Source organism: Suricata suricatta, chromosome 4 (assembly GCF_006229205.1).
Source record: "Suricata suricatta isolate VVHF042 chromosome 4, meerkat_22Aug2017_6uvM2_HiC, whole genome shotgun sequence".
Taxonomy (NCBI): domain Eukaryota; kingdom Metazoa; phylum Chordata; class Mammalia; order Carnivora; family Herpestidae; genus Suricata; species Suricata suricatta.
In genome coordinates this window covers 10482847-10495289 of record NC_043703.1, presented here as the reverse complement: position 1 = coordinate 10495289, position 12443 = coordinate 10482847, and the positions used below count along the sequence as shown (strand labels likewise).

The 12443-nt window shown below is 55.5% G+C and overlaps 2 protein-coding genes across 6 annotated transcripts in view; one reads left to right on the top strand and one right to left on the bottom strand.

Annotated features, from left to right (window-relative positions):
- PCCA (propionyl-CoA carboxylase subunit alpha) overlaps positions 1–4604 on the top strand; it is a 403439-nt gene extending 398835 nt beyond the window's left edge. For all 3 annotated transcript variants that reach the window (XM_029936479.1, XM_029936480.1, XM_029936478.1), the window contains 2 exons: positions 1665–1742; positions 4261–4604. In XM_029936479.1, the coding sequence (XP_029792339.1) occupies positions 1665–1742; positions 4261–4329 (147 nt within the window). In that variant the 3' untranslated portion in view covers positions 4330–4604. The remainder of the gene's footprint in view (positions 1–1664; positions 1743–4260) is intronic.
- Positions 4491–12443, bottom strand: part of GGACT (gamma-glutamylamine cyclotransferase) — a 54156-nt gene continuing 46203 nt past the window's right edge. For all 3 annotated transcript variants that reach the window (XM_029936481.1, XM_029936482.1, XM_029936483.1), the window contains one exon: positions 4491–6622. In XM_029936481.1, coding sequence (XP_029792341.1) covers positions 6165–6622 — 458 coding nt within the window. In that variant the 3' untranslated portion in view covers positions 4491–6164. The remainder of the gene's footprint in view (positions 6623–12443) is intronic.

Genomic DNA, 12443 nt, shown 5'->3' with positions numbered 1-12443 from the left:
TGTTGGGTGTGAGATCCATTTCCAGCAATTCCCCCGGGCTTTTTGCCAGGATGCCCAGTCCTGAGGCTGGGACACCATGTGGAGCTCTGGCCGCTCGGCCCCTAGGAGAGCGTTGTGTGAGTCCACAGGGTTTGCGTGCAGGGCCCCGGGGGGGGGTCGCCCTTCTCCCTTCTCCCTGGGCCCCTACCTGCCTCTAAAAAGAAAATGGCCCCTAAACGATGACTGGAGGGGACAGGTGTGCCCACAGCCCTCTGCCTTGTGCCAAGCGGCCCTCACGCGCGCCTCCGTCGCTCTCTGCGGAATGCAGATGCCAGGGGAGAATGAAGCAAAAACGGGCAGCGAGCACAGAGCCTCAAAGCCCAGCTCCCCAGCTCAGTGTCTCTCCTCCGTGCCAGCCCCGCGGCTTTGGCACCCCCTCTCCTCCTAGGTTTCTGTGCCAGGAGGAGGCAGCCCACCACCTGATCAGCGGAGGAAAGGAATGCGCGGGGCGCAGGCGGCCCGACTGCCAGCGAGACAGCTTGTGCCGCACAGGGGGCGGGGGGGGGGGGGGGGGGGGGGGGGGCTCGGAGATCAGCTGGGGATTTCAGGAAAGAACGTTCTCCAGGCGCTCCTGCCACCCTGGGCCAGCGCTGCTGGTGAGGTGCTGTGAGTGCCAGGGGGCCCCACCTCAGGATGCCCACCAGCACCCCAAAACAGCCAGCCGGTTGCCCTGGGAACATTTCAAAGACTGGGAGGCTCTTTTTCCGAGGAGAAAAACCTAGGCCGCTCCCGGATGCTCCCCATCAAGGGCAGCCAAGAGAATACACAGAGCGGCTTTCGGTCACAGTGCCCGTGGGCCGCAGGCTCAGCCTAGGCAGTTGGTGCCCAGCTCCCCGGGATCAGCCCGGCAGGGAGAGGCAGGGGAAGCTGGGGTCCGTGCCTGTGGGAGCTTCTGGCCCCCGTGCAAGGACCGGGCAGAGGTTTGGATATCACTCCCTGTGTCGGAGGGCACTTTCCAGGGACCCCCTCGTTGTTCCTTGGCGTGTCCTGCACAGTTGAGACAGTGGTCCCCACGGCTGGCTGCTGTTCCCGGCCCCCCAAGGCGATAGGAGCCCTCCATGTTACGGTGACAGCTTTGTGGAGATAAGATTCGCAGCCAGTGCGGTTCGGCCGGTACAGCGTGTGAGGTGGTTCTCGCGGCTTCTCAGCGTCAGCGGCGCCGTCACAGCATTTCCCTCCGCCCCAAAAGCAATGCCATGTCCCACAGTGGTCACTCCCCTCTGCCTCCCAACCCCCAGAAACCCCAGATCTTTCTGTTTGTGGAGATTTGCCAAATCTGGATGTTTCACGCTAAGTAGAAAACATCCCATTTTGCCACATCTCCGTAGCCAAGGCAGATTCAGAGACCGGTTCCCAGGAGAGACCCCACGAGCAGCCCCCTAATCCTCCAACATCAGGGACTTTTTTGTAATGAAGACTCCATGATGATGGTAGAGAGAGAGTGGTCCTTCTCTGCTGTCCCCCAAAGATGAACTTGGAACATGAAGCCTTAGCGGTTGTTGCTGCCGTTTGGCTAACATTTCAGAACATTTGACAAAGGATCTCTTGACGGCTTCACTCTCGTGTGTTGTCGCAAAATGAGAGTGATTTTGAAACCTGTGTCCTTTTTCTGTTCGTTCTTCCAGGTAGCAGAAGGCCAGGAAATTTGTGTGATTGAAGCCATGAAAATGCAGAACAGTATGACAGCTGGGAAAACTGGCAAGGTATGTCCCCAAGTTCCCAGCAGCCCTCGCCAGCTCTGTGACAGGAAGCAGAATTGCCACCCTTGGATCTTGGCTGGGGAGGCCTGGAAGGGACCGTGGAGGTGATCCCTGCAGTATATCAGGACATTCAGGTTGGGAGCACGTTTCACGTTCCACGTTGCATCCTTGTGGAGAGGCTGGACGACGTGCAGGTAGTCCAAGAACAATTGTTCTTCACCATAATGTCTTTCAAATTAAGGGGTCTTTAATTTGTAATGTTTACATCTGTCTTGGAGGCAGTTAGTTATCCGAGACTTAGGTGACACAACAGGAAATGGTTTTAGAGATTGCAAAAATTAATGTGACTCTTCAAGATAATTTCTCCGCAAAGAGAACAATTCAGTTTTAGATCGGGAAGAGCTGACAGCCCCGTGCACACATGTGGGATGTCACGATTTAGGGAGGAGAAAAAGGGCTGTGTTTGTCCTGAAACTTAAGAGTAAAACTTCTTAAATGTAGTTTCTCCTTATAGAATGGTCCTTTTAATAATAACTTCATTATTCTCCCTGCTTCTAAAAAGATGCCACTCTTGACAGCTTGAGCCTTTTCTGAAGAGGGTTTGGTGTCAGTGTCCTGGAGCGAGGCAGGGGCGGGGAGGGGAGAGGACCACAGGCATCCTGGCCCACGGCCATGCCTGGAAAGTGAGAACAGAGTCTCAGGGACATGGGTGCCCTGACAGAGAGGTGCCGTCAGCCCACAGTGTCACTTGCACCAAAGAGATACAGCCTCTGTCACCCCAAAAGGAAATGAGGCCGATGTGCAGACGGCAGGCACGGCTTGGGGGACAGCGGCCATTTGTGGGCAGTGGCCCAGAGCCGGCTGGTCAGGCTGTCGTGGGCTATGCCCAGGCTCCGTGGTGTTTGGGCGAGAAGACGGGCATGATTTGGGAATCCTGCTCTCGACATCTGATTACTTTTCTAAAAGTGAACCAAAAATCGTTTCTGTTCTTGTAGAAATCGTTACATTTGCTCCTTAGGGTTAATTTAACGAGTATGCTGCATTAGTGTCACAAAATCTCCATGCATGATGAAGACTTGGCCTTATCTGGGGCGGGGGCAGGGGCCGGGGGCGTCCAGAATGTCTGTGTCAGCTGCACGCCAGGGCCTGTGTTGCTGGGCAGAGGCACGACCACAGAAACAAACGCGGTCCTAGCTCCCTGAGGGAGCACGCAGCCCTGGTGTGTCAGGGCGTTCTGTGCCCCTGGCCTCACCGTGGGTCCTGGATTTCACGTAGAGCTTAGCTGACCCCTGGCCAAGGGTGGCCCAGAGTTGCTTTCAGGGTGTTGACGGGCTCTGGGTGAACTTGTACTTTGGCCTGACCCGGATCAGCTGGAGTCCTTCCTGCCCATCCCATTTCCTCCTGCCCCTCCCCAGCAGGGCGCCCCAGGAGTGGCCAGAGCCCCAGCACAGAGGAGCAGGCCCCGGCAAGCCTGCGACCCACAGTTCTTATCTGGAGGGCCATTTTTCCTCCCGGAGAAAACGTTCACAATGGAAACCGGTCCTCTGTGCAGTAATCGCAGCATGAAAGATCCACCCTGTGCAAACATTGGAGGCTTCAGGTCGGAAAGAGCAGCCACTTCGGTGCCAATAGCACCTACTAGGCCCTTTGAAGTGGCCACTACACATGGTCCGGTCATCCTGAAGGCCCCAGGGCTTGAATTGCAGGGAGAGGGGCCCCTCCAGCCCTCCGATTCCCAGTGGACCAGCAGGGACACAGGCCAGGGCCCCGAACCTGCCATCCGGGACCTTCGTCCCGTTTGCCAGGTGTTCAGAGGGCTGGGAAGCTCTAGGCCATCGTTCACTTCCATGCTTAAGCAAGAACCTCCAAGAAATCAAAAGACTGCCTCATCTCCACTCCAGTGCCTCCCGAACACAAATTCAGGAAAGCAAGACTTGATTGAAATGGAGACAATGAGTAGGATGTAAGGGCACAGTGGCACCGCTGCGGGAGCTCAGTGCCTGTTCCACATTAGGCCACAAAGTACTATCCCTGCAGCCACACGTCTTTGGAGGATTTTGTTTCCCGTCAGAAGGAGGTTTCTGGTCTCAGACTAAGGAGTTCTGTTAGTAGCACCTGTTTTGGCTCTTGTATAACTGTGCGGTGTTTGGGGCTGAACACTAGACCGTTGGTGCTCTGAGACCATTTCAGCACTAGAAGCCGTCGAGGAGGCTGGGGGGGGCTGTTGAGAACGCATCCGGTGTAAACGCACTGAGCTTTCAGCACGCTGCACAGACCCCCGCGTGCACCCAGCGGCGGGCCCCTGCACCAACAGCTTTCAGGACAGCGGAGGACAGGCCGGGACAGGGTAAGGTGGCGAGTCACAGCCCCGGTGCGAGGACGTCCCCGGGCCAGCAGGAGAGGACAGTTGTACCTGTGCTCCGGAGCCTGCCAGCCTGTCTCCTCGCTTCCAGCAACAGAAGACGAGATCTCCCTCGTGGTCTACTTCATAATTCTGACCCCCTCCTTTTTTTAATTCAAGGTGAAATCAGTGCGCTGTAAGGCTGGAGACACAGTCGGAGAAGGGGATCTGCTCGTGGAACTGGAATGAGTATTTATAGCCTTTCCGTCATCACCCGATTTAATTAGCCATTTGCATTATTCTTCTTTCACACTCAATTTAGTCAAGCCTTTTGCAGGAACACTCCTGCGCGGCAGATTTTACATGGTCATATTTATTCCACATATAATCACAACCAATATTCTGCCAAAATATCACCAATGGAAATTTTTATTGATATAAATACTTGTACATATGATTTGTACTTCTGCTGTGAGATTTCCTAGTGTCAAAATTAAATCAATAAAACTGAGCATTTGTCTAAATATTAGTTTGCCCTTTTTCTGAATGAAGACAATGTACGTAAGAGACTACTGGCTGTGCCAGTAGACGTTAAATACTAGCGATTCGTTGTGACCCTTTAAAACACTCTAGGTGCACCCCAGTCCTCTGCCTCGGTTTCATGGGATTATCATTTGCCACCTTCTAATCCGGCACCTACTTCTTCCCGGTGGACGCTCTAACTCCGACTTGTGGCCACTCATGATTCTGAGAGCCCGTGCAGCACCCACGGGGGCGGGGGTCTGGCGCTCCCTCCTCGGCAGCTCCTGGCTCTTGTGGGGCGGGTGAGTGAGGGGACAAGTGTGGGGTTGCTGGGCCTGGGGGGGGCGGGCGCCACCCTACGCCACCCTAGTGACAGCGGCTCATAGGTCTCTCTTGCCCAAGGGCTTTGCCTGGGCTCCCTCCCCTGGGAGGGCTGAGTGGGGGGGCTACAAGCCCCTCGGCTGATACCCAGCCTCGCCTTTTTGTTTCTGTGAAGCAAGGTTCCCGTTAAGAAAAAGGGGCTAAAAATAACGCCGATGTTTTTGTGCCAGATGCGGGTAGCGATCACAGGGTACCATTAAGTTGAAGAGCGAGTGCGCTCTCCCAGCGGAGGACGAGGTCACTGAGGCTCAGCAGCTGTGGACGCGGTTGCTTCTGAAACTCCTGGAACCCGTTTCCTACTTTGCCAGTAAGGAGGCAGGGGCAGAGTCGTGCGCGGATTCGAAGCGCTGCTGACAGATTATCAGATGGAGGTGGGTAGTAATTGGTACTTCGTGCCTTGCTGGAATTATTTTAAGTGCTGTTTGTATCTGGAAGCTAAGCTTCTGTCAGGCCTGAGGAGCAAATTACTAACGTGTTGGTTCTTGTTTGAAAGGCCCACCGCGCAGTGCCGCTCCTGCAGAGCAGCCCGGCCCCGGCCCCGGCCCGTCTGCAGTCCGGGCGCTCCGCACCTTGCCAGCACGTCGATGCTCGTGACTTTGCTGGATTCCAGTGAAAAGAACCTTCTGCCAAATAAGGAGACGCAAATGGGGAAAAAAAGGCCAACAATGGTACCAAGTACTTTTAAATCTGGTTTCCCAAAATACCCAGTTTCATTTTATATGAGCATCTTTAGATCTTTCTTTAATAAGCTTGATCTGAAAACTAAATAATGATGTTTTATAGAATCTAAAACTACCCCAAAACACAGTATGTTTTTCTGGAGTTTCTTTTATTATACTGAGATAACCAAAATCGGTTTAAAAAATTACTTCTCTTGCTGCTATAGGTTAGAATCAATATAGTAGGGTTGCTAAAATCTAGCTGCACCACAAAGTCTGCATTTTAAATGTTATCTTCAGATCAAAACAAAGCAAAAAAAAAAAGTATGACATGAATTTTGGAAATGTCATTTAGGGGAATTAAAATCTTGAATTTCCTTATCCGGTGTATTGGAGCCCGCGGCCGAGGAAGGGCCCCCCCCTTGGCCGCACACGGAGCCGTCCAGCACCCGTTCCACAGGGCGGCGTCCCGCCTCCGCCTTCGGTGAGTGCCGGTCGGGGCTCCGGCCGCTTCGGCCCTTCTCACCTGTTTTCCCGCGGGTTGTAGGGAAGGCCGTGCGCCCCCTGCGAGTCATAACTGTCATGGTGCGGGAGGCCGACCCACTCGGGCGGGTAGGAGGCCGTGCTGTACACGTAGCACTGCAGGGTCCCGTCGGGGGCGTGGGGCGCGCCCTCCCACTCGAGGACCGCCACCCTCACAGAGGTGCGCTGGTACATGTCGGGGCAGCCCTCAAACTCATCGAGGAAGCTCAGCATCTGCTCGTCCACCGCATAGATCTCCCCCTCCACGCGGCGCCCCTGCCCCGGGAGGTTGAGCAGCCGCGGGATGTTGTGCTCTCCGGCGATCACCAGGGGGAACGGCTCCGCCGTGCGGGCCCGGCCTCGGAAGGCTGCGCGGCCGTTGGCCCCGTCCAGCAGGACCTTGTGGTTGGGCTGGCCTCTCTTCAGGGTCCCGTACACGAACACGCGGGCCTCGGAAGCTGCGAGACAGAAGGGAAGCGGACTGGTACCTACTGACCGTGCAGAGGGCGGGGAAGGGCTTCCAGCCCTGGCCAGGGTCGGAGACTCTGGGAAGGTTCCAGGCTCTGCTGGGCGAGCCTCTGCTGCAACCCCACCCAGCCCCACAGCCCACTGCTCTCGACCACCCTGTGCTGGGTGCCGAGGTGCCAGGGACACCCAACCACCCCTCACAGTCACCTTTGTGGGAAAGAGCATACTGGTCAGAGGGACACAGCCTGTCTTGGGACCAAGCCCTGCAGAACTGCTGGTTCTTAGACCATTCGTTTTTGATTGTACAAAGTATACAATAATTTTTAATAGAACAGTCAGAAATACTGATCAGTGATTATAAGTGTATATGCACACACAGGGACCTGCATATAAGACAGGCCCCTGGCATCCGCTACGAGAGGCCATTCAGGTTCCAGCACTAAATTCACACCCCGGGCCTGGCAGTGTGGCCCAGCAAAACTTTAACAGTCACACCTTCCGGGTCTCTCTTCAAGGTCCTGGAGGGTAATGATGCTTCCCTGTGACTGTGACTCAGCGCAGCAACCTTGGCGCTCCTGTGAAGGTAAATGTTTCCTGCTCACTTGGGTCTGGGCCACAGAGAGATTGTTACATAATTGGTAGAAGTCATTTGTGTAAAAGTGACTCCAACAAAACTAGAAATGGAAGTCAGACAAGTTGGGTGCCTCCCCAAAGCCAGCACTTCGCCGCCCTCCTGGCCCAACGCCGTGTGACGGCAGGCTCTGTGAGGAAGGCACCGCACGGCCCCCACAACCAGCACCCTGCTGTCCGCTGCGTCCCGCTCAGTCGCCAGCCTGTGGAACACCAGGACCTGCACGGGTTTGGGATGAACTGCTCGGCTGTGGGAGAAGCACCAGGCTGGCCGTGCACGTGCACCCAGGGCACTCAGCAGCACTGGGACACCCTGAGCAGGACAGGGACACGCCCGAAGCTCTTGTTCTGGTGACCCTGGTGACAGGGAAGGACAGCAGAGCTGTGGGGAACGGAGGGAGTCACGCCGGGTAGGACAGTCTGGAGGTGAGTCAGGAGCACAGGAAGGCACAGCTGGGCACAAAGAGGGCATCGGACTGGCGGGGACGGTGGGAGCGCACTGGAGGGGTCTCTCTGGGGACCGGAATTTTGGAGCAGCACCCCTCCCCCCAGTGTATGTGGCCCTCCAGCAGCTCTGTCCACCGCCTCGCCCGGCACAGCCCTGCGTCCAGCCATCTCCTGCCCCCTCGCAGCCTCCCTCAACACGCCCCACGGGTGCTGGCCTCGCCCCCCACTCCCAGGGGGCACCCGCCCATCGCCAGGCCCCTTCACTGCGGCCTCCCCGGCCCTGACCAGCGCCCACCCAACCCTGCCTCCCGACTTTTCCCCGAGGGGCGCGCCTGCTCCCGGCACGGCCTGCTGTCGGTGAGCGCGGGAACCCCCTCGGCTGGTGAGGACGGAGTAGGCAGCGGGGCAGAGCTAGTCCGAACCGGCACCCCAGCTCCTCCTCTTCCAGTAAACATTTTTTTTAAGTAACACATGTGCACATTTCCCCAGGACAGAGGAAGCTGCCGACCCTTTCCCGCTCCCTGGAGGCGGCACTTTGAAGCCTTCCGCTGTGGCATCGCGGTTTCTCTGCGACCTGTGGATGACGTGCACGGCTCCTCCTTGATTCTTCCGTTGGTCTTCCCTCCCCGCCCCCTAGGGAGGTGAGCAATTAAAACACAGACTTTAGAACCTGGTTGCCTGGGTTGGGACTTCAGACAAACTGCTTAACCCTTGGCCTCGACTGTAAAAGGAAGTAAAACAGCAGCCAGGCCAATCCGGGAGGCAGTGCTGCGGGCCCAGGGGGCCCTGGTGGCTGTGGTCATGGCTGCCCCCGGCGCCCCGAGGACCATGGCCGCCTTGTCCCCGGCCCTCGAGCGGCCTCCCGTCAGAGTCTGCCCCGGATCCATGCTCAGTTCAGCAGCAGAACTATGTAAACACTGTTGTCAGATAAGCACACGGTGTTCTATCATTCACTTCCTTTCTTGGACAACTTTGCTGTTTTCCTTGGAATTAAAAGTTGCTTGCAGCATCTCCCCCTGCCCCCTTTGCTCAAGTTCCTCTGACACTAATTCAGCCTCACATTTTCAGAAAGCGCTGCAAGAATCCTTTCAGCCTTGACCAGTGTTAAAGAACCAAACCTGAACTCGGGAATGTGAGGATGGAATTGCCTTCATTACTCGGTGCACGGATTGGGCACCCCCCTCGGGCACGTGGAGGGGCGCCCGGGCGAGCTGTGCCAGAGGGCAGCTTGTCGCAGGCTGGTGGGGCAGGAGAGTCAGTAGCAAAGAACAGGATTGCCCTGGCAAGGTCACCGTCCCTTAGAGGAAGCCGGGCAGTCTTCCCAGGTGACTTACGTGTCCTGTTCGTGGGCCAATGGAGGGGGCCCAAGTGACAGATTCCCTCACTGGCACTGACCAGAAAGCTCCTGAATGACCACTTCCTACATTTGAAAGGACTGTGAGGTTAGGTGTAACGTCCTGGTTTAGTGCCTTGGCCTAAGTACAGCCATTTTGGGCCTCTTTTTTTTTTTTTTTTTTTTTTTAAACCACCACCCACTGGGTTCCCCGGCCATTCCCCGGAGCCAGCACTGTGCCATTCCAGTCTGCGGCCGCCATCCGGCGTGCGCCGCCATGCTGCCGAGGGTTTCCCTGAGCCAGGGCGGGAGCCTGGCTCTGGGGTCTCGTGGCCCCTTCTTCATCAACTCCCTTGTCGTGCTGAAGCTTATTCTGTGCCACCCTCAACCATGTGGCTTGGTAGAGAATTCTAGAAATAATCTTCTAAAGAACTTTAAAGTCATTTCTTTGTTTACTGATTTCCCAAGTTCTTGAGAAGCCCAGTGCCACTGGACGCCCCCACCTTCTGTCCAGACTTGCGCTCTCCTCTCTGGAGACTCTCAAGGGCTTCCTTGTCCCTTTGGATCCTAAGGTAACCCGAGAGCATCTTCTTACGGCTTTCTTTCATTTATTGTGCCAGGGATTCCCATCTGAAAACTGACCATATTGGATCCTGGGGAATTTTCTTCTCATTCCTACATTATCGTTCTCTTTCTGGTCTTCTAATACTCAGGTATTACACATCCTGGATTAATTTGTTTTCTCTTTTTTCCAGGTATTTTTTTTAATTCTTAAAAAATGTTATTTTTGAGCAAGACAGAATGTGAGCAGGGGAGGGGCAGAGAGAGAGGAAAACAGAGAATCCGAAGCAGGCTCCAGGCTCCGAGCTGTCAGCACAGAGCCAGATGTGGGGCTCAAACTCATGGACTTCGAAGCCATGACCTGAGCCGAAGTTGGACACTTAACTGACCCGCCCAGGTGCCCCCCAGGTATTTTTCTTTATAGTCTGATTTTCAAGTCTTCTATGAATTTGTGTCTATTTTTTGCCATCTTCTTTTCCAGCACAAAACCATCTCTCATCGTTGGGATGGTATTATTATCATGCATTTGGTTTGTTGTTTTCATCTTTGCCTGCTTTGCCTCTATTCTGGTGTTTCTTTAGATGTTTTCTTCAAATGCCAGCAATCCTTGGCTACTGGCCTTTCATATTGAGAATCGAGGCACCACATAGGAAATTAAAGCTGTGTGTGCTAGGAAGGGAGCCTGATGGTCGGCGGGTCTCATGGGGGGGGGGGTGGTCTGGGTACAGGTTTGGGGGGGCACCAGATGATCTACAGGCATGCAGATCTTCCCTCAATCCCCATTTTCAGGGTGCCACCTCACCCGACCCTCAGCTGGGCCCGAGTCCCCAGTACCAAGCCTCTCTGGACAGTAACCACCTGGGCTCTGCTCCTGGTCCCACCCTGCCCGCAGGTCCTGAGGTTCTCTGCTCTAGCAGGTGGCTGGCTGCTTGCTGGCTTCTCACCATGCGGGTCTTAGGCTTCCGGTTTCTCCGGGCTGCAGAGTCCTTTTCCATCTATCATCTGTCTTTGTGGGTCACTGGAGTTATTTTTAGGGAGAAAGCTGGCACAGAAGAGCCTGTGCCTCTTGCGTCTCCTGCCTGGGGAGCCCTCACTGTACCAGCCATCCAGCCACCTCACAGGGCCCGTGGCCCCTTCGTCTTTCCAGAGGCTCAATGTGAGCCGGGACGGAAGTGGGGGTTTGGAAACCACTTGCTCAGAGGGCCACTGAGAAGAGTTCATGGCACCAGTGATGTGGGCATGTTTAAGGTCGCCGAGAGAACACCAGTAAGGTAGCAATCATGGGCACAGAGAGGGCTGGTGATGGCTGGGGGCACAGAGAGAGGTCTGCTTCTGGAAGGCGAATCCTGTCTGCCGAGGCAAGAGCAGAAGGGGAGGATGGGAAGCAACCAAAGGGGAAGGAAAGGCCAGCATGGCCCTCAGGGAGCTGCAGGCTGTGCCCCCAGAGGCCTCGTGTAGCGTGCAGGGCTACAGCTGTCAGGAGCAGAGCTGGTCACCCCAAAATATGCCTCTTTGGCATGAGGATTATTTGGGGCTGTTTTGAAGAAACACAGGAGGAGCACTGATAGAAGTACAAGAGTCATGTACGTCTACAAGGGGGGGTTCTCCATAGGTTAAGTTCCTAGCTCTGCCAGCGAGCAGAAGCTGACTCTGCAGTTCTAGAAACTCTCTTGAGGCCAAAGGCAAAGACCGAGAGATGCACCACCTTGCCCTTGTTCACTGCGCTTTGCCGGAAGCCCTCCCACAACCGGCTTCCTGGCTGCACATCCTCTCTTGCCTTTAGCTGGAGACAGTATTTAAGGGGAGGGTGTGGGCCTTTGCGGAGGTGCTCAGTCCTCCTGGGTCTCCCCGTGGATGCAGGAGGTATATGTGCTATAAAACTTGGGTGTTTCACTCCTGTTAAGCCTTTACTACAGGGAGTGTCTCAGCCAAGAACCTAGAAGGGTAGAGGGCATATCATTTTCCCTCCCCACGTGAGGAATGAGACATTCCTCCTCTTGCTGTGAAGGTCAAGGGAAAGAGAATGGTAAATGGGCAGCATCAAAACAAACAAACCAAAAAAACGTGGAGCAGGGACAATAGGAAAGTGTGGCCAGGGTGTGGTGAGGGGCCTGCCTTAGAAGGGACAGACGGGTGGCCACAGGGACGTTCGTGCTGGGTTGCCTGGCCTTTCCTTACAACAGGCGATGTCGTCTGTCCAGGATGGGCCAGGAGCCACCGGGGCTGAGAGCATGCGGAACGGGGAGAGGCTGGAGCAGCGCTACAGGAGATGCCTGGGCTTTGGAGTAAGAGCCGGAAGATGGCAGTGGGGGCTCTCCGCAAAGACGGTGCCGTGCTTGGCATTACTCGAGGGGTCCGCTGCCAAGGAAGGAAAGGTGTACCTCGTTCTCCTTTGGGGAGCGGGTGGGGGGGGAGGACGAACACCGGTCAGAGCGCTGCAGAGGACGGCACTTCCCCGGCGGCGATGACCGGCACCGGGCCGAACACCAGCTCAGCTCCCCGACTCCGCGGCGCCCGTTAAGGGCAGCCGTTAAAGGCCGCGGTACCTTATGTGATGGACGAGCAACACGAAGCGGCCGGGTTGAGGCCGCACCCAGCACTGGGCCTCAGTCTGCTGGACTCCACATGCCTCCAGGGCTCTGGGGAAGTGACCGTGACCCTGTCACATGCAGCCCAGGACTCAGGCTCTGCAGGGACGGTGATGGTTTACCAAGCACGTACCTCACCATACACTCATTTTCTCCCCTGCTTATTTTGACTGAATTTTATTTGCTAAATCAATTCCTTCTCTGTATTTCTCTTATTTTCAAATTTTTAAAAATTGTAGTAAAATAGACAAA